Source organism: Triticum aestivum, chromosome 3B (genome assembly GCF_018294505.1).
Source record: "Triticum aestivum cultivar Chinese Spring chromosome 3B, IWGSC CS RefSeq v2.1, whole genome shotgun sequence".
Lineage (NCBI taxonomy): Eukaryota > Viridiplantae > Streptophyta > Magnoliopsida > Poales > Poaceae > Triticum > Triticum aestivum.
The window spans coordinates 10,011,717-10,039,377 of NC_057801.1; the positions used below are offsets into that span (position 1 = coordinate 10,011,717).

General features: G+C 46.4%; 1 protein-coding gene and 1 pseudogene across 2 annotated transcripts; both read right to left on the reverse strand.

Moving 5' to 3' along the window:
• Nucleotides 1-244: 244 nt before the first annotated feature.
• Nucleotides 245-2,745, reverse strand: LOC123068213 (beta-fructofuranosidase, insoluble isoenzyme 3-like). 2 transcript variants are annotated; one of them, XM_044490712.1, is made up of 7 exons: nt 2,574-2,745; nt 2,423-2,431; nt 1,933-2,326; nt 1,255-1,744; nt 743-1,146; nt 535-628; nt 245-439 (listed from the first exon to the last, which is right to left on the reverse strand). In XM_044490712.1, exons 1-7 carry the CDS (start codon nt 2,743-2,745, stop codon nt 245-247), a joined length of 1,758 nt encoding a protein of 585 aa, XP_044346647.1. The 2 variants fall into 2 exon arrangements, with proteins under 2 accessions (XP_044346647.1, XP_044346646.1); XM_044490711.1 differs by lacking the exon at nt 2,423-2,431.
• Nucleotides 2,746-9,958: 7,213 nt separating this feature from the next.
• Nucleotides 9,959-12,773, reverse strand: LOC123067125 (E3 ubiquitin-protein ligase SINA-like 3; annotated as a pseudogene).
• Between the last annotated feature and the right edge of the window lie 14,888 nt (nt 12,774-27,661).

The window sequence follows — 27,661 nt, forward strand, 5'->3', positions numbered from 1 at the left end:
TAACTGGAAGTTCAGCAGCAGCTTGTCGAACAAAAAGGGACATAAACTGATCTGCAATTCTTCAAGGTGAAAATGGACTCATCCACTAAAACCTTTATTCATTCCCATGTTTCCGTGGGCAGCAAGTGTACAACTACATTTTTAACTTCAGCCTCTCCTAATTGATCCATCTCAGCCAAACTAATAAGCTAGCTAGCTATGGCTAGGCTAGGCTACTTCTACTCCTCGATCCTCTAGGCCGCTGCTACTGCTCCAGCAGCTTGTTCATCGTGGGGGTCTTCATCTCCCACGCGTGCAGGTTGGTGACCTTGATGTCCGACTCGCCGTTGTTGAAGACGAAGAGGTGTGCGTCGTCGCCGATGGCTTTCCTTGGGTAAACTCTTGTCAGGATGCACGTCTTTCCGCCGGCTCCGAAGCTCTCCACCACAGAATGGTCAATCTGAAATGAAGTTCGCGACATGGCTTAGACCACTCTTGCAACGGTTTAATCCACTCCAGAGCATACACTGATTATGTGGTTACATATATACGTACCAATGTTCTGAGGGCGATCTTCTTGGTCTTGGCTATGTCGACGTTGACAAAGCCGGCAAAGGTCGGCCTGTAGATCTGCGACTCGTATGACGACCTATTTGATAGCGATCATTGGGAATTACTGTTGGATCTGGATGCATGTATAATCCAACATTGCAAGTTTTATACCATGTAATGTGATTTTAGTGAGTTATATCTTATATGTTACCTTGTCGGGTCATTACACATGAGGACGACGTAACTGGTGTCGTTGGTCTTGAACACCCTGAAGAAGACGGCCGTCCTCTCCTTGAGGTCGTCGGAGGCCAGCAGCCAGAGCCCGAACGGCCCAACGCCGCCCTTGACATGTGAGTTGAACTTCTTGCATAGCCCCTGTGCGTCGGTCCGCCACGCCGGGTCGAACTTCTCCGCCTTGTCCAGATTCCTGATGGTGAACGCCGCCTCCACGTCCGACTGCACAGTTTTGAAGCCGGTGACCTTGAAGTACTCGCCGCCCTTGACGGCCTTGTTGCTGACATTTACGTGCTTTGAGCGCAGCGACTTGACCTCCTCCACTGGCCACTGGATCAGCTGCCTCCCGCTTCGCGACAGGAAAATCTTCCTTGGTATCGCCTGAGGAAATCAGCAACAACAATACGTCTCGATCTCAGGCTCTTTGCATGTACGGTTGAGAACATACTAGCAAAAATAATTTGTTCATGTGCAAGCGTAGCTAGTGACCTGGATGCCGGCCCAGCCCTTGTGGCGGTCGTCGGTAACGGTGTCAGACTCATTGGCCCAGCCCCAGAGCACTCGTCGTTTCTTGGCCGGGTCAAAGAAGGACTTGGAGGCGTAGAAGTCACCATAGTCGTAGCGCAGGCCGTAATCATTGTCCGGGAAGGCGCGGTCGGGGGTGTACCTCTCCTTGTCGTGGTCGTATGTGCCAACTGTGTAGTAATCGTATCGTGTCAGTTCTAAGCTCACCTTGAGCACGTACTTGACCTCCTCGGCCACAACACGGTCGTGCAACTCCGCGGTGTCCACACCGCTCTGGTGGTGACGGCTGCCTCCGGCCACCGCCACGGGGTAGAAGTCAGGACATTCCCACATTCCGGTGAGCCCGGCGTGCAAGGAGTGGCGCGCCTTGACCCACTTCTTGAAGTCTCGGCTCCGGTACAACACCGCAATCCCCTTCATGTTCTCCTTGGTGCCCACCACCAACCTCCAGTGTCTGCACATATATCAGGTACAACATATATGCTTTATGTATAATCATAGCACAATATATAGTTGTGTGTGTGTGGGGGGGGGGGCACTGCCCCCTCCCCCCAAGCTATGAGCCAACTTGTGAAGAAAATTTGTTCAGGAGGACCGAGATGAGAATTTTTAGTGGCGTGGACAAAAATAAAATGTACATACCCGTCTGGTCCGTACCACGCTGTTGTGGGATCGCGGAAAGCGCTCGCGTTGATGCCGTGATCGGGGCTGATGATTGGATTATAATCGGGCTTGACGCACCGCCAAAGGTACGGGTCGGAGAGGTTGGCCGGGTATGCGACGTTCTGCACCTGGTTCTTGTCGGGGTCGATGCCGGTGTACATGATGACGGGGGCGCCGTTGGGCAGCATGGTGGCGGAGCCTGACCAGCAGCCGTTGACGTCGAAGGGCCTGGTCGGGTAGATGGCGGGCTGGAGGGCCACCCAGTGGATGAGGTCGGTGGAAACGGAGTGCGCCCAAATGATGTTCCCCCACACGGCTCCCTTGGGGTTGTACTGGTAGAAGAGGTGGTACAGCCCCCTGTAGTACATTGGCCCTGCATCCATCCGCACGTACGTAGCTAGGTTTAGAATTTAGATAGATGCACAGTTCCATGCAAACTATATCCACACTTGCTAGTTACTACACGTACCATTGGGATCTGATTGGTCATTGCGTCGTCATGGGAAGTAGGTCAATGCCATGCAAACAAAGGCGACGAGGAATGAGCAATGGCCCGTTGAAGAAGAAGATGATCCACAAACATGGAGAGGTAGATAGATGGAAATAAAATACGTAAGTACCATTGATCCAGTGCTTGGGGGGCTGAAAGTGGTAGCCGGTGCGCAGCTCCGTGGCGACCTCCTTGGCCTCCAGCGACTGGAGCTCCGGGTAGACGACGTGCGACGCCTGCACCACCGTCGCCGCCGCCCAGCACAGCAGCGACACGATCGCTAGCACCGCCGCCGTCCCCATTCCCTCTCCTCTCAGCCTCTCAGGAGTGCAGCCTACGTACAAGACTAGCTGGCTCGAAGGAGATGGAGGAGATGAGTGAGCAATGCGGTGTGTGTATGCAGGAGTATTTATAGTCGAGTTTGGATAAGTAGTACACCTGGGATGGACTGAGGAGGCACTGAGATCCTAGGATGAATTCCACGTGGTGGCCGTGCTGCATTGACAGTCAAAGCTTTGGATAAGGCTGGTCATAGTGGGGAGTAACTTAGACTAGTAACATGCATATGTTACTAGTTTATGTTACTACCTCTATAGTGGGTAGTAACATATGTGTAGTGTCATGCATCACCTCATTTATTACTTTTTAGACTCATTTTGTATTGGGAACCGCTATGTGATGGTAACATATTATGTTACTCTATTTGCCTCTTTCTTCATTAATTACCTGACACATCATCTTTTTTACTTATGTGGCATGTATGTTACTACCTATGTTACTCCCACTATGACTAGCCTAAGAACGCACGCATGGAATGGAGCGAGCTCCTATGCCGCCGGTAGGGTGGACCGCGCGCGCGCATGGATAGGCCACGGGGCTCTCCTCTTCTAGCTAGATGAACCAGCCAGCCGGCGGTACGATTTGACCGTATGCATGCGTGTATATCCGCTGGTCCACGGCGAACGTCGCCGTGCGCCGCCGATCGAGCTCGCCGCGGCGTGCTGCTGCTTTGGATACGGGCATACGGCGACCGCGGAGCCGACGTAGGTGGATAGGTACACGATGTTAATAACTTGACTCCGCACGTGCCCCTCCGTTTCATAAATTTTGTACGTGTAGTAGTAGTACTAACTTAGAACTTGATTGATTTGTAAAACGCCATCAAACTATCCTAGGTACGTGCTCGATCTGTGTTGTTGAAGATGAGTGTGCTTCATTGATTTAGTTTCGAGGAAAAAAACAAAGAACTCGAATTTATACAAGTGCTAGCATTAATTAATAATGTCGGATTGGGAGGGCCTTCTTTGATTTACTCCCTCCGTTTTTATTTAGTTCGCATATTAGTTTTGGTCAAAGTCAAGCTTTACAAACTTTGACCAAGTTTCTAAAGAAAAATATTAAGATATACAATAATAAATCAACAACATTAGATTTATTATTGAATGTACTTTCACATCGTATAGATTTATTATGATAAATGTCTATATTCTTTTCTATAAACTTGGTCAAACTTTATGAAGTTTGACTTCAGTCAACTCTAATATGCAGAGTAAATAAAAACGGAGGAAGTACATGAATTTTATCAGCATTTTTTGACAAAGCGTCCATAAAACTCAAAGTCAACTTTAGTCAGCCAACTCTTGAGGCTTCAATTTTGGCCTCGTCCACTTCAACTCCGTGCGAAGTTTTCCGAAAAAAAAGAACTATCTATGAAGTCACAATATAGCCACGGAAACGCTGCTCGACCAATGCAAAATATGGAACTTTTTCAAGACAAAGAATAGTTGCAGCAAGATGGCCTTTCGCCCTCGTTGCTCCCCTGGGGCTACTCGGGTGGCCACTAGTCTAGTCGCCTCCACACCTCTCCCTTCCTTTGCCCACCTCGTCGCCGCTTGGGAGGGTTGCTAGGCTCGCCCCTGAGGCTCCCGAGGGTGGTGGCGGTGGGGCCTCCTCCGAGTGTTGCTTGCGGCTGCATGGGTGGCGCGCTCGTGTTGCCTATCTGGTGCGGTAGAGTTCGTTCTTGGTGACGGGGTGGCCGACCCGGTGAACATTGACGGTTGGGCAGTGCTTGGGCTTCAAATCGCACGGATCTAGGGCATGAGGGCTTCGGGATGCCTCGTCTAAGTGTGTGCATGGTTAGGCAGGAGAGCTGGGTCTAGCGTCCGACCACCCATTGTCGGCGGCGGTTGCAGTCCTCCGGTCCTGTCTGGGGTGGCTCTGGCTGCTTCTCCCCCCTACTTGTCCTGATCAGTGGTTGTTCGCCTCAAATCCGCCAGGTTTTCCTGTTCGGCTTGTTTGACTCCTTCCTTCAGATATGGATTTCCTCTGGGACAAGCCGGCCTTCAGCGGCATCGTCATGGATGGTGGGTTCGCTGATGATTCAGTGCCCCTAGGTTGGGAGGCGGCCAAAAATGATGGGACCATAGTCACCGTTTGCTGGAACCAACAGTGGCGATTGCCACCACCATGGTCACCATTTGTTGGATCCCTTGTTAATTTTGGATGGAACTGGCTTTTTTTTGCTTCAATTGTCCATCATTGGGAGGTTTTGTTGCTTAGATTTTATGCTACAACACGGCGGTGCTAGTCAATGATGGCGGTAGTCGGAGCATGCGACGTGGGGATGTTGCAATCATGGTGTTCGTGCACTGGAACCGGCCGGTCTAAGAGAGAAAATGGTGGCCATGCTGCAATCCCGGCGGTCGTGAGGCGGGGGAAGGCAAGCGACAGTGCCCTGGTGTTGTCGGATATGAATAGTGTCAACGTTGCTTTTGTAATTCCAGGTGTGAATAGTGTCAATGTTGCTTCTGTCTTTTTTACACAATTCATGCTAGATTTCACTTTTTTTTTCTCAATGTGTGTTTCGAGTTTTGATCTGAAAGTTTTAAGGGTTGTAGTCACATTCCTTGTGAACATTCACATTTTTTCTAAAATTATGAAACATTTAAAAATGTGTTTTGACATTGGAGCACGGGGAGTACAAAGTACCCCAAGGCTGGGAGCACCGATACTTTCCCTTGGTTCCCTGGCTGCTTCATATGCGCGTCTCTCGGCCAAACACATCGGCAAAAGATTCATGGTAGGAAGTACGGGGCCAAGCAAGCACGTCGTGATTGAGCTCGCGGCACTCCTCGACGCGGCAGGCCGTCTTGCCATCACACGGGTAGCAAGGGAAGCTGGCGGAGGCAGACGGCTGGTGGAGTCAGATATGCGGCGTGGGGTTGTGAAGAAATTGCTCCAGTGTGCGGCGTGGTCATGGCGATGATGGCGTGGGGAAAAGGCAAAATCAATCAGCTGTCTCGGGTGGCAAAACACTTCAATTTCCTTTTTCAAAATTCAGATTTGACCAACCATTAATACCTTTCATTTATACTTGCATATGTTCCCAGAACGTCTAGACTCCTCGTTCCTAGAGCACGGCCGTCTCTTCTTCTTCCCACATGACCGCATATATTCTCCACCTCCTCTTCCCGTCTTGCATTTATACTTGCATATATACTGGCTGGACGGAGGAAGCAGGCAAGCCAGATTTGAGTCCGGGAGGTGGTGGAGAGAGTAATTGCTTTCCTGCATCTCATCTGTTGCTGATTCGTTCTTGTTAGATAATTTCTTTGAGACTAAACATGCGTCCTTTCTTTATTACTCCCATTCTACCATTCAATTTAAGTTAACCTATCCTATGACTCGGATCAGATTTGAAACTCTCTGAATTTATTTTACTTGTGTATGGCAATCACGCTTTTTTTTCTTTTTTTTTTCGTAAAGTGTGTAATAAGAAGTTGACAGCCGCATTTACACAGTAAAATTGATCGGACATGTCGGAACCAAACTAGGGCCTAGCAATCGTAGAATCATACATTTTAGAATCTAGAGACCAAATTATGAGAATGTTTGCCATTAGCCGTATGAAAGTAGTGTCAGTAGATTTGTCGTCAATAGTTCATGTTGTTCTTATATGTTCTTTTGCACTACCTTTAACGGTAGAAGCTAAGTTAGATATATGTGCTTAGTTGCTTACCTTTAATATGCTATGCATTAATACCTTAATTCGTTACTCACACATTTTTTACCTATTTCAGGTGCACGATGACAATAATAGACTTCATAGACGTGATTGATGACATCATTGACTTGAGCAGCGACGAGGAGAATGTTGAACAGGATGAAATCCCGACTCAGCCCCTGGAGATGATGCTTGATACGCAGGAGGTGTTTGTCGAAGCTGGTGATGGAAGGCAAGAGGCTGCCGAGTCCGGAAATACTATCCAAGCTACCACATTGTCCATGTTTAAGGAGAAAGGGCCTCTTGATACAACTGCAAACCAGAATTGCACTTCAATGACAGTACCACTCCCAAGTAACTACAATCTTCCATATGACCGTATCCCATTTTATGTTCAAAAACATCTTGTGTTTATCTTATCATAAAAATAGTACACATATATCAAACAACCATTGCAATGTCTTTCCCTGTTTTCAGTTAACAGTGGCACCATGATAGAGATAAAAAGTTGTTACATCGCTGCAGGCCCTGCTTCAGCTGCTCCGGAGGCTCATCCCTCATCACAGCCGGACCAGACTGAAGAAGGGTCCTCTACTCAGTCCAGAGATACTACGACAGGTACCACTGCAACACCGTCCTTGGTTGTAGAGGAAGGACCTCTTGATACAACTGCAACAAAGAATTTTCCTCCAACATCAGTGCCATTCCGAAGTAATTACACTCTTCTCTGCTACACTATTTGTTAAGTTGTGTGCTTATCATGAAAATGTTCCATATCAACCAATCATTGCAACATCGATCCCTCTTTTAAATTAACAAAGACAGCCTGATAGAGATAAGTTGTTATCGCTGCAGGTCCCACTTTCACGACTCCGAAGGGTCTGACATATGAAGGAGATAATGGAAGGCTGCTGAGGATGTATGAGAGACGTCCTAGGAAAAAGAAGAACTACCATAACGAAACCCCTAGGAGAAATCCTAGGTTCGAAGATAAGCATAAGTGTAATAAAAGGCTGCTGTAGAGCTGGGAGTCGCAAAAGGCCCCGCATGCACCCCCAACAAGCGTAATAAAATCTCTCTCTGCTGCTTCCAGTTAAATGTCACAAAAATACTGCGAACCTGTTTTGATGCGCATTATCAGGTGGTATTTTAAATAAATTTGGGAAATGCACTCAGTTTTTGCAGTTTGGAAATTGAGAAACTGAGTAGTGGCTGCAATGTAACCAACAGGTTGGATGTTGGACTGAATTTGTGAGGCCCACAGCATTGTGGAAAATTCAAAAATAATCTTATGGTTTGGTGTGTGAAAGCTACATTTTACTTGTGTTCACGGTTGAATTACAAAATAAATCAAAGCTTATATCTGACGCTATGCTGGACACAACTGTTGTTGATCTTTTTTTTCCTTCAAAAAGGGATACCCCGGGCCTCTGCATTATGTGTTGCACACAATCATTTTATTAAGCATAAAAGCTCCAAATCACGGAGTACCAAAAGGTTTACATCAAAACACACCAGGATTTATGTGAACCATGAATACAAACTTTGAAAGAAGCATGATCCTCTGTCCCAGTTTGATACACAATAACACACAACTGGACCCATCTCCGAAAGGGGGAAAAACTCTTTGAAATGTGACTTTGTCTGGATTGTCATCTTCGGTTTGAACTTGAAGGTTCTTTGAGCATTAGGTCCAGCTTGCTCACAGAAAAAAAGGGAGAGAATGATCTTAGATACAAAAATGAGAAAAGTGATGTTAGTTTTTGAGAAGGATACATTTACATAAGCTTGTCATGCCAATCGCAAAAAAATGATTTATAGAAGCTCCTTTCACGTGAACAAAACATTGAAGAATCTGAACATGAACAATTTGATTCACAAAATGTATAATTTGCCATACATACTCTGCTGCAGGTTATAAAGAACAGAATAAATTCTGGTGCAGGATCTTCTGATTAACTACAATTGGTTGCACTTCACTCAGATCAAATACAAACCAGTAGCTGCGTTACTAGTACTATTTAGGCCATTTGTTCAGAACAACGAGTGAAGCATTCCTACCCTTGCTTAGCTACATATTACTGCTACCGTACCATTGCTTAGCTGCATTACTACTAAGTCAAACTGATCTAGTACTGATATTACCTAAACAGCTTAACCATCAGATTTTTTTATTTTTTATTTTAGAAAAGGAGGATGACCCCCGGTCCTCTGCATCTGGGAGATGCATGTGGCTATTTTATTGATTATTCTCAAGGACCTTACAAAGTAGAACAACAATACGCCTGAATCCGCCATCTTAGCAACATCTGCCGCTACTCATATCCAAATGATGAAGGGATGCAAGCTGGGCCACATACCCAGACCTCTCACCTAAGCCTAACATCTAAAGCCGGAGGCCCCGACCGAGCCATCTGCCGGGTCCGGGGCTCAAACCGGTCCGACGCACTCACATGTGTCGTCGTCGTCATCTTCCACTGGTCCATCTTCAGAGCAGATTGAGGTGACAACCTTGGCAGGTCCTCCGCCATCGACGCCACAACGAGCCAAACGACGACCTCCACCTACGCGAGCCTTGACAGGTCCTCCGCCATTGACGCCACCACGACGCTAGACGATGACCTCCACTTAAGTCCATCTCCAAGCAACAGACATATATCCATGCTAGGATAGGGCCACACCACCGACGTCGCCCACCACCCGCAAGCGCCACCCAACCCCAAGGTTCCCAAAGCGACGCCTTCAAGAAGGGAACGGCCCCATGAGCGCCGCCACCGCCCAACAGTGTTAGGGCTTTTTCCCGGGAGACCTAGGGGAAGGTGAAGTGAGGAGATCGGTCCATACAAATGCCTCCAAGGAAGGGAACGGCGCCCTCAGGCATCACCGTCGGCGCGGCCGGTCATGGCTGGCCAGGGATTTTCGCCCGAACTAGATCCCCGCCACCAGCAGCGCCTCCTGTACAGAACTGGCAACCAAGAGGAAGCGCGGCCCGACCAGGCTGGCCCGCACGCTGAACATGGGAGGAGGGGAGGCGCCAGATCGCTCACACGACCGCTGCAGAAGCCGCCGCTGGCTGCCAACGACCATCGGATCCCGCCGCCCACACGACTGCTAGCCGGTCGTGCCTTGCCAATGGAGTCGTCGCTCCAGATCCGGGGTTCCCCACGCGGAAGCAGGGCAACTGAGGCCCCGCCGCCACTATCCCCGCCACTATCCTTGGCAGCCTGGGCTTGCCCGGCGACTGCCTCAGGCGGCGACGAGGAAGGGAAGAGGGGGGGGGGGTTGAGGAGGAGGGGCGGCTAGGGTTGGGGAGGAGGAGCTTAACCATCACATGCCAGAATAATCATACGTTGCTTAGTTTCATTACTACTGAACTTATTACCATAATCTTGATTGATTAGGTCGATTAGCTTGCACACATGTGTGGTTTAGCCTCTAGTCATACATTCATACTAATCATCTAACTTAGCTGCACTAATCATCCATAACATGAAGGAGATCAAACACTTACTTCACTGCATCCTCCTCGGCGCCCTGGCCTATGTAGTTGACTTGGGAGCGACGGCGGCAGGTGGGATCAGATCGATGCGAACGCTGAGGGTGAGCGTGTCACCGGAGAGCAGCTCCTCGGGCACCACCAAGAACATCCCGTGGCCCAACGCTGGCGCACACGTGGACAGCGCGTTGCTGATCACATGCGAGGTCATGAGAACTAGGTCGTAGTTCTTGTCGCCCCCACGACGCTCAATGGAGAGCTTGCACCAGAACCGGGGCCCCGTCTCAGCCTCGCCGTCCGGCCTGACACACACTAGTGACACGACGGTGCCTGGACCGAGCGGTCGGAGGGAGACGAGGAACACGCTGCAGTCCTCCTCCCCGATGAGCAGGTGCCAGCCGTGCGATAGTGAGAAGCTTTTTTTTTTTGGGAACGAAGACGCTAAGCGTCTGGCTTTAAATTAATAAAGCCCATACGGCAACTTAGGTTCAAACGGTTACAAACTTAGCAAACTAAAGAGAGTAGCATCGGTCCACGACCGGCATTGAAACGACATAAGGTTCATCGCGGCGCCAATATTACAACCAACCAAACAGCACACCGCACCTAAGAGACTTGCCACAGAAGACACTCCAAAAACATTATCAGCTCGCCGGATCCTGTCTTGCTTGTGCCTGAATCGCCTTGATGCGCGCCATGGCTTCTGTCATGCGCTCAACATCGCGCTCCTTCCCTAGAGGGGTCCACATCTGCAAAAATAGGTGGCATGCTGGTGGTCGCCGGCGAAGTGGTCGACCAGCATTGCGCGGGAGCCCACGAAGGCGCATGCGGACTCCGGGCAGGTGCAGGGTGCGCACTGGCACACGCGCCGGTGGTCCGCAGCCTCGTGGAACACCACGTAGCGCTCGCAGCCGATCGCCTTGTAGGGGCATGGCACCTTGGCGGTGTCGACCACCTTGTCCAGCTGGCCGCAGTGGGTGTTGGCACGTCTGCAGATGGCGCGGTGCCCTGCACGGCAGTAGTAGCACACTATGTGTCCTACGGCATCGCACTGCGATAGTAAACGCAACAACACCCAAATCAACAGCTTCCAGGCCTCGTTTCTCACTTGCAAGTTTGCTTTAGGCTGGCCATAGTGGGGGTAACATAAGTAGTATCATGCACTTGAGACTCGCAAACATGCTTATGTGGCAGACAATTAAAGAAGAGAGAGATGGTTATACTAACATAGGTAGATATCGTAACATAATAAATGTGATGCTACTATGTGTCATGCATGGCAATAAATAAGACCACCTATAATACTAATTTATGATATTATGCACTATAGAGGTAGTAACATAGACTAGTAATATATGCATGTTACTAGTCTAAGTTACTCCCCACTATGACCAGCCTTAAGAAAAGGAGGACAACGAGTTCGGTCTCTGCATCACTGTGATGCAGACACCACAAATGTATGTATATTTTTTAACTTTCACTTGCAAGATGATAGATGGAGAGGATGAGAAATGTCTTCCACTTGAAAATAAAAGAAATGTGTCATCTTCCCAAAATCTCAAAGAAATCCTCTCAGTTTTTTTTTCTGTTTTTCTTTAATGGTCGCTTCGGTGTGAAAGGAGAAATCACCTTGAACACGGGGGGGGGGGGGGGGGGGGGGGCTTGAGGGGGAGGAGGCAGCCCTGGCAGTGGAGGAGTGTCACGTCCATCCTCACGTCGATTTGCGTCGGTGCCATGGATTCCGCCTCCACCAACGCGTCCCCTGCTTCGCCTTCTTACTGCATCGTCACCTCCCCTTTCTCCGACTCCGACTCCACCTCCTTGACACTCATCCCCTTGCCACGGCTCTCCCCTTCCTTCATTGTTATTTCTGGTTGCACTGTGTGTTTTAGTGGGGAAATAATGGAAGAGAGGGGAGGGTGAAGACCGAAGAGGAAAACTAGGGTGGCCATTGCGGCAATGTTGGAGCCAGCAATGCATACCCCACAAGGAAAGATAGGTGCCAATAATTTTAGCATGCCGATAATGTTCGTTTTGACTGTTCAAAGAATTGATCTTTAACATATTGCTATGTAGGTGGAGTTTTTATTTGGGATGATATAACTTTGGGTTCCACTTCAGCACACCCCCTCTAATAAATTCAACGCTTGAGATTAAGATGTGCCTCTTCCGATGAGAGGGTATGATGGTCCAGTTAAAAAGTAATTATTGCTTTACAAACTCACAATGTGGAATATGATCTTCCTAAATTTAACAGATGTAATGTGCCCTGACAAACTGCATTCTTAGTCATGGAACTTGTCGTGCCGGAACAATATAGTTCACATACATATCATTCACCAAACCACACAGCTAATATTGTCGTGCCAAAACAATTTAGTCGAATTTGGTCAAGTTGAACGGTGGTGGCAGCGAGATTGACATGCGGGTCAAACTATGGTGGTCTTGTCAATGCGATCGTGAAGGGGACAATTTCTTAACAAACATATAATCGCCATATATTTGGTTTTACGTGCTACCCAAAGATCTTACATCCAACATCCACAAAATACCTCGTCCATGTACTAATCATGTTGGAAGTAAGAAGTACTCCTCTGATGTTGAAGTAATTGTTGCATTGCTACCAAAATCCATCATCTGTTAAGCTAAATTGAACCACACTAGACTAAACCTTACTAGTATTAAGATCAGTAGAACCCTAGGCATAGCAGAATCATTTAGGAGGTGATCTTGTCAATGCGAACGTGGAGAGACACCGTCCTGGACGGGCCAGCCCCTGCCAGCAGCTTGTGCGGCACCGTCAAAAAGGTCAGCTCCTCCACGGCGACCATGCCGGGCTCCTTGCTGCTCGTCACCTGGATTTCCGCTCGGACCGTGTCGGTCCGGTCGTTGACCCCCACCGGCGGCCCGTTCGCCCACAACTTGGCCACGTAGTGCGGCGACGGGCATTATAGTTTCTCTGCTAGTAGTATTAACTCGATGCGAGATAGTTTGCAACACATTTCGATGAGATTCCTTGTATGAAACTGAAATATGAATATTTTGAGTAATAATATAAGAGCTAGAACTGAAAATATGTTTGATTTTTTGTATAGTTGCATAATATTTATTAAATATAAATATCACAATAGAATGGAAATTCCCATGCATATTTGCATGTGGAGGGGAATCTTTTCCATGCATGTTGCATGATGTGCCATGCTTGCATGTTTAGAGAAATAGGGTAGTGAGGTGGGCCTTCTTTTCATGCATGTTGCATGATGAGATGGCAAGTTTGGATGTTGAGAGAAATAGTTCAGTGGGGCTAGCTATTTAGATATAGAAGATAAACAGCAGAGGAACAAAAGACACGGTAGATTGATGAGCAGTGTCGAGCGTACGCCGTTTTCCTGTAGGACTGATGTCCAACACTAATAAACCACTGTGAGATGACATCGCCACTTGAGGGAACGGATCCTCTAACATAGAGGAGAGAAGTCAGTTAAGCTATAGTGCAATTTAGTACAAAACAGAGAAGGAAAGCCAGGGATACTGCAGCAAGCACTGTAGCGACAGGTTACTGTATGCAGTTACTGTTCATAGAAATAAATCCAAAATTAATTTTGTTGCACCATAATTTTTTTTGTAAGTAATTTTTGTAAATGTACGCAGTAGATTTGTAATTTGCAAATTAAATCAAATTATTCTAGTCTTAATCATATGGATGTAAAGAAGGAAAGTCAGGCTTACTGTAGCTTATATGACTTCTCTTCTTCATGTTAAAGGATCAGATTCCAAACGTAGGATCCAAGTGTCGTATGCCGGTCAGACACATATCATACCCAAAGCAATTTCCTTGATCGAAATGTAAACACTATCTGTCTCTGAAAAAAATATACAAAATGAAAAAGAAGGTTTGGAACTAATTCAATAGGAATTTTGATTATCCAATCTAACCTTAGGTTCTCGCTAACTTCATATAGTAGTACTTGCCAACTTCCGCCCTCCCTTTTAAAGAAAAAGACACATACATACAAAGTGGCAATGATACCTTCCAACAAGCAGGTCGAAAGAAATATAATGACGACGGGCGAGTGGCACAAGTACCACAAACCCAACACCCAACAATAAAACAGGAGAGTCCACCCCTAACAAACTACAACCAAGACTATTAAAGAGGATCGAAGCCGAGTCCCCATGAGATCCCACCGAACACCTAGGATTCGGACACATCGAGCCACCTCCGGAAGGGGCCGTCTCACCGTAGCGATAGCCCTCTCACTTCGGGTCATGGACAACCGCTCCTGCCAAGGGACAACAAGGACTGAGAACAAGGACCACTGGGACCCGTCTACAGGATTGGAGATAAACAGATGCAACACACTCCATAGACTAGGACATGATACTCTAGGTGGGAGGCAAACCCGACGTCGTGGGCCATCTGCCACCGAGAGGGACTGAGATTCCGCGCCGAAGCCATCAAAAGGGTGAAGGATCCGGGCGCCACCGCCATCAGGCCCAAGACTCACGGTGTCTCCAACACTGGCCCGCAAAACCAGGCACCACATCTGTCAACAGAACGGGGGGTGGGGGGGGGTGCAGTCAACGAACACTGATGCGGAAGCCGACCATCCAAAGTTAGTTGCATACATGCATATTAAAACAAACCAGATGAATCTCATTAAAACTTTGTTATTTTTACATAAAACCTTATGATTTTTTGACATATTTGACCTAGACCGGACTCTAAACCTAGACAAAATGACTGCCAACACTCGTTCCCCACGTCCGGCAAGCCATGGGCCCCGGGAACTGAAACTCCGCCTCCGCAGCCGGCAAGTGGCTAATCAGCCGACGATGATGAGCCAATCAAGCTTCGCTTCAGCGGGAGCGAAAGAGCGATGGCCTTCCTGGGACCCGAGCGCCAGCGACCTACCATGCTCTACTCTTCCTCGCTGCCGCCGGCGCCCGCAGATGTGTCGGCTAAGTGGTCGTGGCGGCAGGGCATGGGCGTGGCGGAGCTGGTGAAGTTGTCCTCGTCCTTGTTCTATTCGTAGAATTCATCCACCAGCTCATCGATCTCCTTGAAGGCTGCTTCTAGCTCTGCATGATGGCGGCGGTACCGCCAACAATCGTGTCGAATTTCGCGGGTTGTACCATAGGAGTCGACCAGGTCCATGTCCGGCGCAATGGTCGTGCTGGCAGCAAGTTGCTCCTCCGCATGCTGGTGCTCATCAAGGAGGGAAAGATTGTACTCCTGGTCGATCGGTCTGCACCTGCCGGGACGTGGCCTCCCGCTCGACCAACATCTTGTCGTTGTAGTGAGCACGGGCCTCGTCCATGATAATGCCGGCATGGACCGGCGAGGAGGGCGGTGTCGGCACGTTGTCGGCCGCATTTTTTATTGGGACGTCCGCCTTCGGCTACCTGTCGGCCTGCCAACCAGCAGCAATGGCACCGATCTCCGTTTTCTGCTCTAACGAGAGGCTGCCTTGAAGCTCGAGATGGTCATGACGGGTGTGGTGTGGAGAGAAGAAATGGAGCGAAGGAGAATAGACGCGGCTATATCCGGGGCTGGAGTTTAAATAGCCGCAGGATAGTGCGCCGGAGAGTTCAAAAACGAAACGTCAAATTTTCTGACCACCTCCTCTTCCTTGGCTGCTGCATTATTGCTCCAGCTCCGTCGCCGAACTAGCATCCCAGCAAGCCCACGGCACAGGAAACGAAGCAAGCAGCAGAGTCAATGTGTACTCGATTGATTGATGGACACCGGTCATTGGTCAAGGGCCGAGAGTCAAAATGTGGCGTGCGCCGCTGGTCGTGCCTGCCACCGGATGACACGGTACATAGCCATAGGTCCTCCGTAGCTGCACCGTGCAGCCGTAGCCTCGTGGGTGCAGCCAAATCCCATCTCCTCTGCGAATGTCCAGAGCAAAGCTGCAACAGTCCACAGCAAAATGAACCACCATATATTATTTAGTCTACTAGTATGCAAGATTGGGAAAAGGGATTCTGTTTTCCTAAAAATCAGACGTTTGTTTTTCAATTCGTTATATATAGGTCGAATTCTGCACCGTACGATTGTGTTGTCAAGATTGGTGCACGAGTAGTCTATTTGCTTGGCGCGTTTTGGCGGGAGTCCAACATTATGCAAAATAGTTGTTGTCCAAAAAGAAACACGATAATCAGTTTTAAGGAAAAAGTCCAAAAAAAACCTCGAAATTGTAGGTCAAAGCTAAATCAAACCCTGAACTTCTAATCACCGAAATCAGCACACTAAATTCTCTTATCCCGGTCTATTTTGAACCTTGAGAGCGTTTCATTGGTATTCGCTGACGTGGCAAGTCAAACACTGGGATCATTGACTAAGTCGTGTGTTCCTCTTTGTTTTGATCGCTGCATGGAGAAAATGTTGTGGTCGAAATTGCTACAGTACCTCTCAATTTTCAAAAAGAAAATCTCAGTTTTGAAAATCGTTCAAAGTTCAAAAAATGTTTGTGTTAAAAAAATGTGCTTTATAGTACCTCCTAGGTATTCAAAAATAGTTCGACACTATTCAAAATGTTCGAATTCAAAAAATATTCTTGTTTTAAATAAATGCTCACATATTTGAAAAAAAATTGGGTCCTAAAAATTGTTCGCTAGGGTGCCTCCCGGTTTAAAAAAATGTTCAAAGTCTGAAAAATGTTTGTGTTTTTAAGAAATGTTCACTAGAATACCTCCTAGGTTTTAAAAAATTGTTCGTGTTTTCAAAAAAGTTTCAAATTATAAAAATATTCCTGTTTTAGAGAAATGCTCAAAATTTTGAAAAAAGTTTGCGTTTTAGAAAGTTGTTCGCTGGAGTACCTCCCAATTTTAAAAAGTGTTCCAAGTTCGAAAAATATTTGTGCTTTAAAAAATGTTCGTTGCAGTACCGCCTAGGTTACGAAAAATTCCTCGTGTTTTAAAAAAAACGTGTTTCATAAAATATTCGTGTTTTAAAGAAATGATTGTAAATTCGAAAAAATCTAGTCTATCTAGTATCTAATATATTTTTCAGGAGCCAGATGACATGGTTTGCGTTTTAGAAAATTGATCCCTACAGTACCTCTTAGTTCTAAACGAATGTTCTCATTTTCAAAAAATGTTCCCAGTTCAAAAAATGTTTGTGCTTAAAAAAAAACTGTTTGCTACACCCTCCTTGGTTTTCAAAAATTGTTAGTGCTTTCAAAAAATGTCCACGATTCAAAATGTTTAAAAATCAAAAAATGTTCGAGTTCAATTTTTTTTCACAACTTTGCAAAATATTCACTTTTTTCAAACAGAGTGTTTAGCTTTTTTTTTTTAGGATCTGGCGCTGCTATTGGTTTATGTTATTAAATGCCGCGTTGCCTAATGGACACCAGTGATCGTTAGTTGTACTGGCTATCATCGTACCGTTCCAGCTCTTTTTTTGAGGGAACCTACCGTTCCAGCTGTAGCGCCCACGATCCATCCATGTAGCACGTTTTTTTTTTTGAAACAACCTCGCATGCTTTATTCACTTTCCATAATGTTCAAAGGTACAAAATCAAGCTCCCCAGGCTGGCCCAACCACACATGACGGCCAAAACCCAGAGACAAAGCATATTTAGCGAGATTGTGAGCCTCGAAATTCAAGCTCCTAAACTCGTGAACTACTTTACATGACATAAAAGAATGAGCACGATGTATTATTTCATGCACTATAGCTCCATACTCAGACGACGAGCTTTTGTGGACATCCTCTACCACCCGTTTGCAATCCGATGCAATCTGAATTTTGTTTTCATAAAGATCCTCTGCCAAAGCTTGCCCCTCCCTCACTGCAATCGCTTCCAGCGTACTTGCATCAGTGATGAACTTGATTTTTAATGTTGAAGCACCTAAGAACCTGCCATTGTGGTCACGGCTCACCACCCCCACTGCACCGCAATCTCCTTCAATAGACACCGCCGCGTCCACGTTCATCTTTACATGATCGCCAGCCACACATTTGGTCTGCGACTGGCTTGCTTCTGTGTCCCCCTATCTCCTTTCTCAAGAAGCTCCAGATCCCTCAGGTAATGAATTATGAAAGAGTTGGTAGAGAATGGGCTGTCGTAAATCTCTTCGTGAATAGCTCTCCTTCTCGCTCGCCAAACAGCCCAAAGAGTCACAGCCATCCGGGTGAATTCCTCATGTGATAGCAAGTCATGCATTGTGAAAACCCAGTTCTTTGCGTCAAAGGACAAGTTATCAAGCATTATCTCCACTGTTTCTTCTGAGCAAAGAGACCAAACACTTCTAGCCATTACACAATCTATTAGTGCATGCTTCCAATCATCTTGCGCCGAACAGAAGGCACACACACTTGTCGTCGCCATGTTCCGATGATGCAACCCCCCCGCTATTGGGATTGTTTCGTGACAGAGCCTCCACAAAAAAACTTTTATTTTGGATGGAACCTTGATATGCCACAGAGAGGTCCAAGCTGCTTCCACTGTTGCCTTATTTGAGTGTCCTCCTGCCGGCTGTAGTATTTCTTCCTTTTCTTGCTCTTACATTTTTAACTGGAGCGAACACTAATGGCCCGGCCCCTTGCGACTAGTGGGTGTGAAAGGACGGTAATTTGCCGCAGAAAGAAAAATCTCCCTCAGGCTCAGTCAACAATCCGGGCTTTAATCTGCCACGTCAGCAATCCTTATTTGGAAATCCTTTCAGGGTTCAAAATAGACCAGGATCAATGAGTTCGGTGTGCTGATTTCAGGGATTGGGAGTTAAGGGTTTGATTTATCTTTCTTCTACAAGTTTAAGATTTACTTTGGACTTTTCCCAGTTTTAATTATACGAGATGGCTGCACCAACACGTCTCTGGCGACACAACTCTGGCGGTGGCCGGCATGGTACATCCCCGACCTGAGATCAGCGGGAGTCCTCGCGTACTACCGCGGGACGGTGGTGTGCTGCACCTTCACCGCGAAGCTGCTCCTCGCTGATGAGAGAGGTCGCGTGGTTGACTCATGTGCGAGGCAAGGAGAGACCAACCAGTACTATAAGATTTGGGTTTTTTTTAGTTTTATGATTTCTTTTTCATTTAATTTTGTGTTTCCATTTTAATTCTTTTTCGTTTGCTGGTATTTTACGATACTACACATTGTACACGTTATATATATATATATATATATATATATATATATATATATATATATATATAAATAGAATTTCTTGTAGAACCAATCATGCATATATATATATATATATATATATATCATCAATGTCTCACAAACCATCATATTAATTAATTCACACATACACACATGTATAGTTATATACAATTTCTCCTACATATGTATGTTGCCTTCGGAACCAGTGGCATTAGCCTAATTGGTGCTTTCGGAGCACGATGACAATTGGAAGTGGTTTTCATGGGGGCGGTAGCGGGTAATAGTATTCTCCCTTCGGATTTATGACCTGGTCGAGCAAAAATCCCGCTATTTCCTCTTGAAGTGCTTCTACGCGCTCCGTTTCTAGGAGCTTCGCCCGCACCTCTCTGAACTGTTAAGAAGGAGATCAATATGCATGTGTAGTAGTTGTGTGACTAGATATCGATAATGGTGTAAAAATTGTGAATAGTGTTTTGACAAGCGTACCCATTCCTGTCTTTGAGATCTGCTCCTTTCGGACGCCATCATGCGAATGTTCTCGCAAACGCAGAATGCACATAGATCAGTCCCCTGCGCCTGCTTCAGGGCCTTTACGAGAATCGAATTTGATCAGATAATAATTAATCAAGCATGATAATTAAAGAGATGGCAGCTAGCTAGCTAGCTAGTACTACTTAATTACTTACCTTGGGTCTTCCCCATTTAAGCTTTTCTTTCCATTCGCCTTCCGTGACGCTGATGAACCTTGCCCAAGCCCTGCCTGCCGACAAAGAAAATGAATAAAGGGGTTATTAAATAGTTCATATCATGAAATGACGAACTAAATAGGCCGAGATATATAGTTAATAATGATTGAAATTACCTGTTGACTATCCCAAACAAGATGTTATAGTTAGTTTTTTCTTTGAGTAGTGAGTCCAGTATTTCAACTGTTCCGGCGTCAACTTTAATGATACACAAGACCCAGTGAAATCTGCATGCACACACGTTTGCATGTCTTAATTAAGCGGGCATATGTAAGCAAAAACATGTAGCTAGCTAGTAGGCAAAAACAGAGAATTTGTAGTACAAGATAGTGTGACTCACTGAAAGTTGTAAGGAAGTAGTATATCTTCATTGTATTTGAGGCGCTTCAAGAACTCTAGCATGCTGTCCTCTACGGCCTTTTGTTGACGTGAATCTATTTTCTATGTGTATTCATTAACGGTGTTTGGGTCAATGAACCCAATGCCATAGCGTCCACCTTTTCTCATTTCATACATCTTCATCCTGCATATTATACCACAGAAAAGAATATAGTGAGGATAATTACAGGTAATGATTGATCAAAAGGATCACTACAGCTAGCTTGAGACTTAAATTACAGAAAGAAATCACTTACAAACAATAGCAACTGCCGATAGATTTGTCGAGTGCGTCTTGATTGTATAACTGAAACAGTTCAGAATACTCAACGGACACAACTTTCTCATGGTAGTAATGCCCCTCCTTGACATTCACCATGAGGGACAATCGATCGGAAATCTTGGTAATGTTCATGTACCATTGATGCAATTCATACATTCTTGTTGGGAGGTTCTTGACCTTGTCTGGCTCGACCAAAGGTTGGCCCTGGACATATTTCTGTTTTATTTCATCCTCTCTAAGCACAGGCATGGGCTCGATCTTGAGGAGTTGTCCAACAGTGATTTTGAGAACTTCAGCCTGCATTATATGGTCCTCCGTTATTACCACATTGCCCACCTCAGGAACGTAAACTGTTTGCCCACAATAATATTGGGCGCGCGTACTGTCACGTGTTGTTGGCACAACAAGCGAGGGGATCGATTGCGCCGCCTGTTCTCCCAGCTGGGGAATGGTTTTCCCGCATTTTTTGACAGCTGCTTCTTGTTTGCTCGATCCCGAGCTCGCCTCCTTACGTAGACGTGCTCGATTTAACTTCCTGATGTGGCGCTCATAGTCTGTGTCAACAGGCTTGGGAGCTGGTGGTTGAGCCATACGAATGAAGTGGTCAATCGTTTCTTCAGGCACTTTCTTCCTTGGCGGCGTTGGCAATTTCGGTGCAAAATGGGCTTCCACCTCGGACTTCGATATGGCTGCGGTTTCCTCCTCGGACCTGTCATAAGCCCTCTGCGGAAGAGGCGTGAGGCTTGGACCATATTTATATCGCTTGCCTCCGCCTGTACTTCCTGTACTACCTCGACTCGTACCGCTACGCACCATAACTGCGGGGTGTCTCTTCTGCGATTGCTGAGGCGGCGGAGACGGCTGATGGGGCTGAGTTGGACGAGGAGGAGTGGCCGCCTGAAGCTGTGCCGGACTTGGAGGAGGAGTGGCCTGAGGTTGTGCCGGACTTGGAGGAGGAGTGGACGTCTGACGCTGTGGCGGACTTGGAGGAGGAGGAGTGGCCTGACACTTTGCCGGACTTGAAGGAGGAGTGGCCTGACACTTTGCCGGACTTGGTGGACTTGCAGGAGCGGAAGACTGCTGACTCGGTGGCGAACTTCGACGAGGAGTCGGCTGACGCGGTGTCGGTGGCCTTCGAAAGATGATGCAATCCTTTTTCTATAGGATGATACAATGGTTGGCATCTCCGAGAAAGCGCTCGTCGTCACCTCCAGGAATGTCAAGCTCTAGCTCCGAATATGGGTCCACCACCTCATCAACCAAGACACAAGCATAGCCCGCTGGAATCGGGTTGCAATGGAAGGTTGCCTCGGGGGGATTTGTAAAAGCAACGGCGTCCGCCACCTTCATGGATATGTTCTTCATTTTGACTTGTAGCTCGCAGCTAGTGTTCTCCGTGATGTCATCCACGGGGTATCTACCTAGCATTGCGTCGTCCGGGGCGGAACCCACGCTGCTTCTCGGCATGGATGGGGCGGTGCTATCCAATGCTGGATCATTCTCTAGCTGATGCAGCTGCTGAGACCCCCTTTGCTGGGTAAGTGAGTCGATCTGCTCCTGCTGCCGCTGGAATTTGACTACCAATTCCGCTTGACTTGCTTCTAGGCCTTGAAGGCGTTCATAGTCCCGCTTCCTCTGCTCCTCCTCCATCTTCCTCTTCTTCTCCTCCGCAATCTTCTTTCTCGCACGGGTTCTGTAGTCGGTGTTCCAGTCTGAAAACCCCTCATACCACGGAATAGCGCCCTTGCCTCGTGTTCTTCTCGGGTGTTCAGGATTTCCCAGGGCACGTGTAAGCTCGTCGTTCTCTCTGTTGGGCTAGAACACCCCCGATCGTGCCTCTTATATTGCAACAAGTATCGCATCGTCGGCTCCCTTCGGACTTGCCCTCGTCGAAACATTGCCTGTCTTCGGGTCCAACTCCCCCCATGCGCATAGAACCAAGTCCTGACCCTGGGGGCCAGCTCTTAGGAACCGGAGTGGCACCTGCATCCTCCATCTCTTTCTCAGACTTATCCCACTTAGGCATTGCCACCGCATAGCCACCTGGCCCCAGCTTATGGAGCTTATCCTTTTTTTCGGCATTCTTCTTGTTTATTCTCGACCGTTCCTTAGCTAACTCCAAATCCTTGAATTTCACGAAATCGTCCCAATGAGCACGTTGGTTCTCTAGTGTTCCCTCGGATACTGGATTCTTCCTTCCTCCCTTGACGTACTTGTCCCATTCACGATTCTTATGGTTCTTGAATGCGTCCTTGACTTTTTGCACATCTGCTTCTGTGAAATGATCTGGTAGGGTGAAATGTTCCATGAGAGTATCCCAAAGCAGATCTTTTTGATTCTTGTCGACAAAAGTAACATCTGGACGTGGAGCAGCGTCCTCTTTGCCTTTTTGTCTTTTGTCTTTTGCTGGCTCTCTCCATTCTTGAAGGGAGATCGGGAGTTGGTCCTTCATAAGAACTCCGCACTGACGAACGAACTTGTCCGCAATCTTCTTAGGCGCTAATGGTTCGCCATTAGGTCTGACTGCCTCGATATTGTACTTTACGCCCTCCTTCAACTTTTTGTTCGGGCCTCGTTTCGTCCTTTTGCCTGAAGATTTGCTCGATCCGGATGGCTGAAAGAACAAAGATCGATTCGTTAATATATCTTCAAGTCATTTAAAACATGTGATGATCACCAGATACCTGCTTATATATATATATATATATATATATATATATATATATATATATATATATATATATATATATATATATATATATATATATACCTCCCCGGTCTTTGTTGTTTCAGGATCAACATGTTCTTCGTCATCGTCATAATCGTAGTTCATGACTTCATCAATTCGGTCGTCGCGATCGAATATCATATCACCCTCTCTGGTGTTGTTTAGAAATTCAGAGCCGTCATAATCTTCTTCATTCTGATCATCATCTGGCCCGCGTATCATATCGTACATGGTCTGTTCTCCCTCTCTGTCGGTATTGTCTGCCATAACTTTTATTTAACTAATTCAAAAGAAATATAAAACAATTTAGTATTCAAATTACATCGTCTCGAATAATAATATAATCTCGAATACTTCGTCTAGAATAATAGATATAATCTCGAATACATCGTCTCGAATAATATATAATATTGAATAGTACATCATCGGCTAGCTAATTAAAGATCGAATACTACAGAAGAATCTAGAACACTTGCGGTTCCTGCGGCGCGGGCGGTGGACACCCAAAGAGAAGGAACCTTCACAGGATCATAGCTGAAGTGAGATCCCCGAAGATACTGCCAGGTATTGGAGAACCTACCGCCCTCTAACGCAACCATGTAGCGATGGACATGCTCGTCCTCCTCCCTGACACGACGACGTACCACCTCCGGCGGGGCCGGGTTCCTCTGCACAGAAACTGGCCCACGCGAACGCCACCAAACGAGATCAGGGTCGACGAAGGGACCCGGGGCCGGGTTCCTCATCAAGCGGCGCGCCCCTCCAGGCAGCACCTCCCAGTGCCAGCCCGGTGGAGCCCAGTCCCAGACATGGGTCGGCTGGACGTCGTCGCGAACGGGTCGACGGCGAGGATGCGGGCCGGGCATCGTCGAGAACAAATACTAGCTATATGCCCGCAAAAAGTAATATTTTTTAATGATTGGATTTTGATAACTAAAATTTCTAACATTTCTACTATTTCAAAAATCTATATACTATTTCATACTAATTAAGCATCTAACACTAAAAACAGAAAACACAACTTCTATACATCCATTAAAAAACTGAAAAACAACATTATATAAAAAAATTTCATACTAATTAAACACTAATTATATACTACTAATAATAATCTAAATTATATACTAATTAAACATAAAAAATTTCCATACTAATTAAACACTAATTTCCATATAAAAATTTTTGATAACTAAAACAATAATAATCTAAATAATCTAAACTAATTAAACATACAAAATACGTATATACTAATACATACATGCATTAATTCATACATATGTGTGTGTGTGTGTCTTCCTTATAAATTTTTTTGATAACTAAAACAATAATAATCTAAATAATCTAAATTATATACTAATTCATGCTTGTGTGTGTGTGTTTTGATAACTAAAACAATAATAATCTAAATTATCTAAATTATATACTAATTCATGCGCTTGTGTGTGTGTGTGTGTGCTCGGGGCCGGGAGGGGCGGCGCCCATGGTGGCCGCCGGGGGCGAGGGAGAGAGGTTAGAGGGGGAGAGCTCACAGCGGGGCGACGGCGACGGCGAGGCGACGGTGGCGACGGGGACGGGGGCAGCGACGGGGACGGGGGCGGCGACGGGGACGGGGGCGGCGACGGAGACAAGGACGGCGACGGGGATGGGGGCGGCGACGGGGACGGGGGCGGGCCCTAGGCGGCGACGGAGACGACGGCGGCAACGGGGACGGGGGTGGCGACGGAGACGAGGGCGGCGACGGCGACGGGGGCGGCGACGACGACGGAGACGACGAAAACAGAGGATGAATGAAAATTTCGTAAGTCGAGTATATATAGAAGGCACCTTTAGTACCGGTTGGAGCCACCAACCGGTACTAAAGGCCTGTTTTGGCCAGGACAAGCGGCGGGAAGCGACCCCCTTTAGTACCGGGTGGTGGCACAAACCGGTACTAAAGGACCCCCCTTTAGTACCGGTTTGTGCCACGACCCGGTACTAAAGGGGTCGCGCTGCCACCTCAAAGTTTAGTCCCACATCGCCGGGCGAAGGGCAGCCACACTGGTTTATAAACCCAGCCACGGCTACCACTTCGAACTCCTCTATATAGCTAGTAGGCTTGTGGGCCTAAACTCTGCGCACTGCCCTGTGAGTCTGCTGGGCCTTTAAGGCCTGTAATTACACACCTGTGGCCTATCAGGCCCACAGGGAAGCGCCCCAATTTTTTTATAGTTTTTTTCTTTTCTGCTTTATTTTCTTCTATTTATTTTTGCTTAGTTTTTTGTATAGTTTTTTCTTTTCTGTTATATTTATTTTCTTCTATTTATTTGTGAGTAGTTTTTCATCTAGATTGCCAAAATTCAACATTTTCAGAGTTCATTTTGTAGTGATTTTCAATTTCACGGTCATTTTGTAAACAATTGAAAAATAGCAAATATAATTTTTTTCTTTTCTCCTTTATTTTTTCTTCTATTTATTTCTGAGTAGTTTTTTCTTTTCTGCTATATTTATTTTCTTCTATTTATTTTTAAGTAGTTTTTTTATATAGTTTTTTCTTTTCAGCTATAGTTTTTCTTTCTTTTCTGCTATTTTTTCTGTTAATGCCCGTAGTTTTCAAATTTGAATAGTTTAAATTTTTAATTATTTGAAATTAGTGTGAATTTGTTTGCACATAAAATTTCTTCGCGTTTCAAATGCCAAAACAAATAACTACCCTAACTATTACAGAGATTCCCCTCTCGGTGCGAAACACAGAAGAAAGTGATGATAGCTAGTGAAGCCGATCACATTCCAGATCTTTGGGTGTGAAACTTTTTCTTCGCGTGTGTCCTTTTGCGCCGTAACCATGGAAAATCTTCATCATTTAACGGGATGCTCGGGTCAATATTCACTGTGAATGGAGCAATTTCATCAAACTTTTCATAATCTTCTGACTTGTCTGCCTTGTCATCCACTCCCACGATGTTTCTCTTCCCAGAAACAACTATGTGCCGCTTTGGCTCATCGTACGATGCATTCGCTTCCTTATCTTTTCTTTTTCTTGGCTTGGTAGACATGTCCTTCACATAGAAAACCTGTGCCACATCATTGGCTAGGACGAATGGTTCGTCTGCATACGCAAGATTGTTGAGATCCACTGTTGTCATTCCATACTGCAGGTCTTCCGTTACCCCGCCTCGTGTCATATTGACCCATTTGCACCGAAACAAAGGGACCTTTAAACCACGTCGATAGTCAAGTTCCCATATGTCCTGTATATAACCATAATATGTTTCCTTTCCCGTCTTGGTTTCTACATCAAAGCGGACACCACTGTTTTGGTTGATGCTCTTCTTATCTTGGGCGATCGTGTAAACTGTATTACCATTTATCTCGTACCCTTTGAAAGTCATTATATTCGAAGATGGTAACTGGGACAACAAGTACATGTCATCTTCAATAGAGGTGTCATGCATGGTACGTGTCTGCAACCAGCTGGCGAAACTCCTGGTTTGTTCACGTGTAATCCAGTCATCAGACCGCTCCGGGTGTTTGGAGCGTAGCAAATTCTTGTGTTCATCCATATACGGAGCCACCAAGGCGGAATTCTGTAGAACTGTGTACTGTGCTTCAGTGAGAGATTGTACGTCCATACATATTATTTGTTCCCCTCCTAGCGTGCCTTTTCCATCCAGTCTGCCCTTATGCCGCGATTCAGGAACACCAATCGGCTTAAGGTCAGGAATAAAGTCAATACAAAACTCAATGACCTCCTCATTTTGATGGCCCTTGGAGATGCTTCCTTCTGGCCTAGCATGGTTATGAACATATTTCTTTAAGACTCCCATGAACCTCTCAAAGGGTTGTGTAGAAATGCAGGACCCAAAACGTTAATCTCTTCGCATAGGTGAACTAGGACGTGCGTCATGATGTTGAAGAAGGATGGTGGGAACACCAACTCGAAACTGACAAGACATTGCACCAAATCATTCTGTAACCTTTGTATGATTTCTGGATCGATTACCTTCTGAGAGATTGCATTGAGAAATGCACATAGCTTCACAATGGCTAATCGAACATTTTCCGGTAGAAGCCCCCTCAATGCAACCGGAAGCAGTTGCGTCATAATCACGTGTCAGTCATGAGACTTTAGGTTCTGGAACTTTTTCTCTGCCTTGTTTATTATTCCTTTTATATTCGACGAGAAGCCAGACGGTACCTTAATACTGAGCAGGCATTCAAAGAAGATTTCCTTCTCTTCTTTGGTAAGAGCGTAGCTTGCATGACCCTGATGTATGCCGTCTTCTCCGTGCATACGTTGCTGGTCCTCCCGTGCCCCAGGTGTATCTTTTGTCTTCCCATACACGCCCAAGAAGCCAAGCAGGGTCACACAAAGATTCTTCGTCACGTGCATCACGTCGATTGCGGAGCGGACCTCTAGGTCTTTCCAATATGGCAGGTCCCAAAATATAGATTTCTTCTTCCACATGGGTGCGCGTCCGTCAGC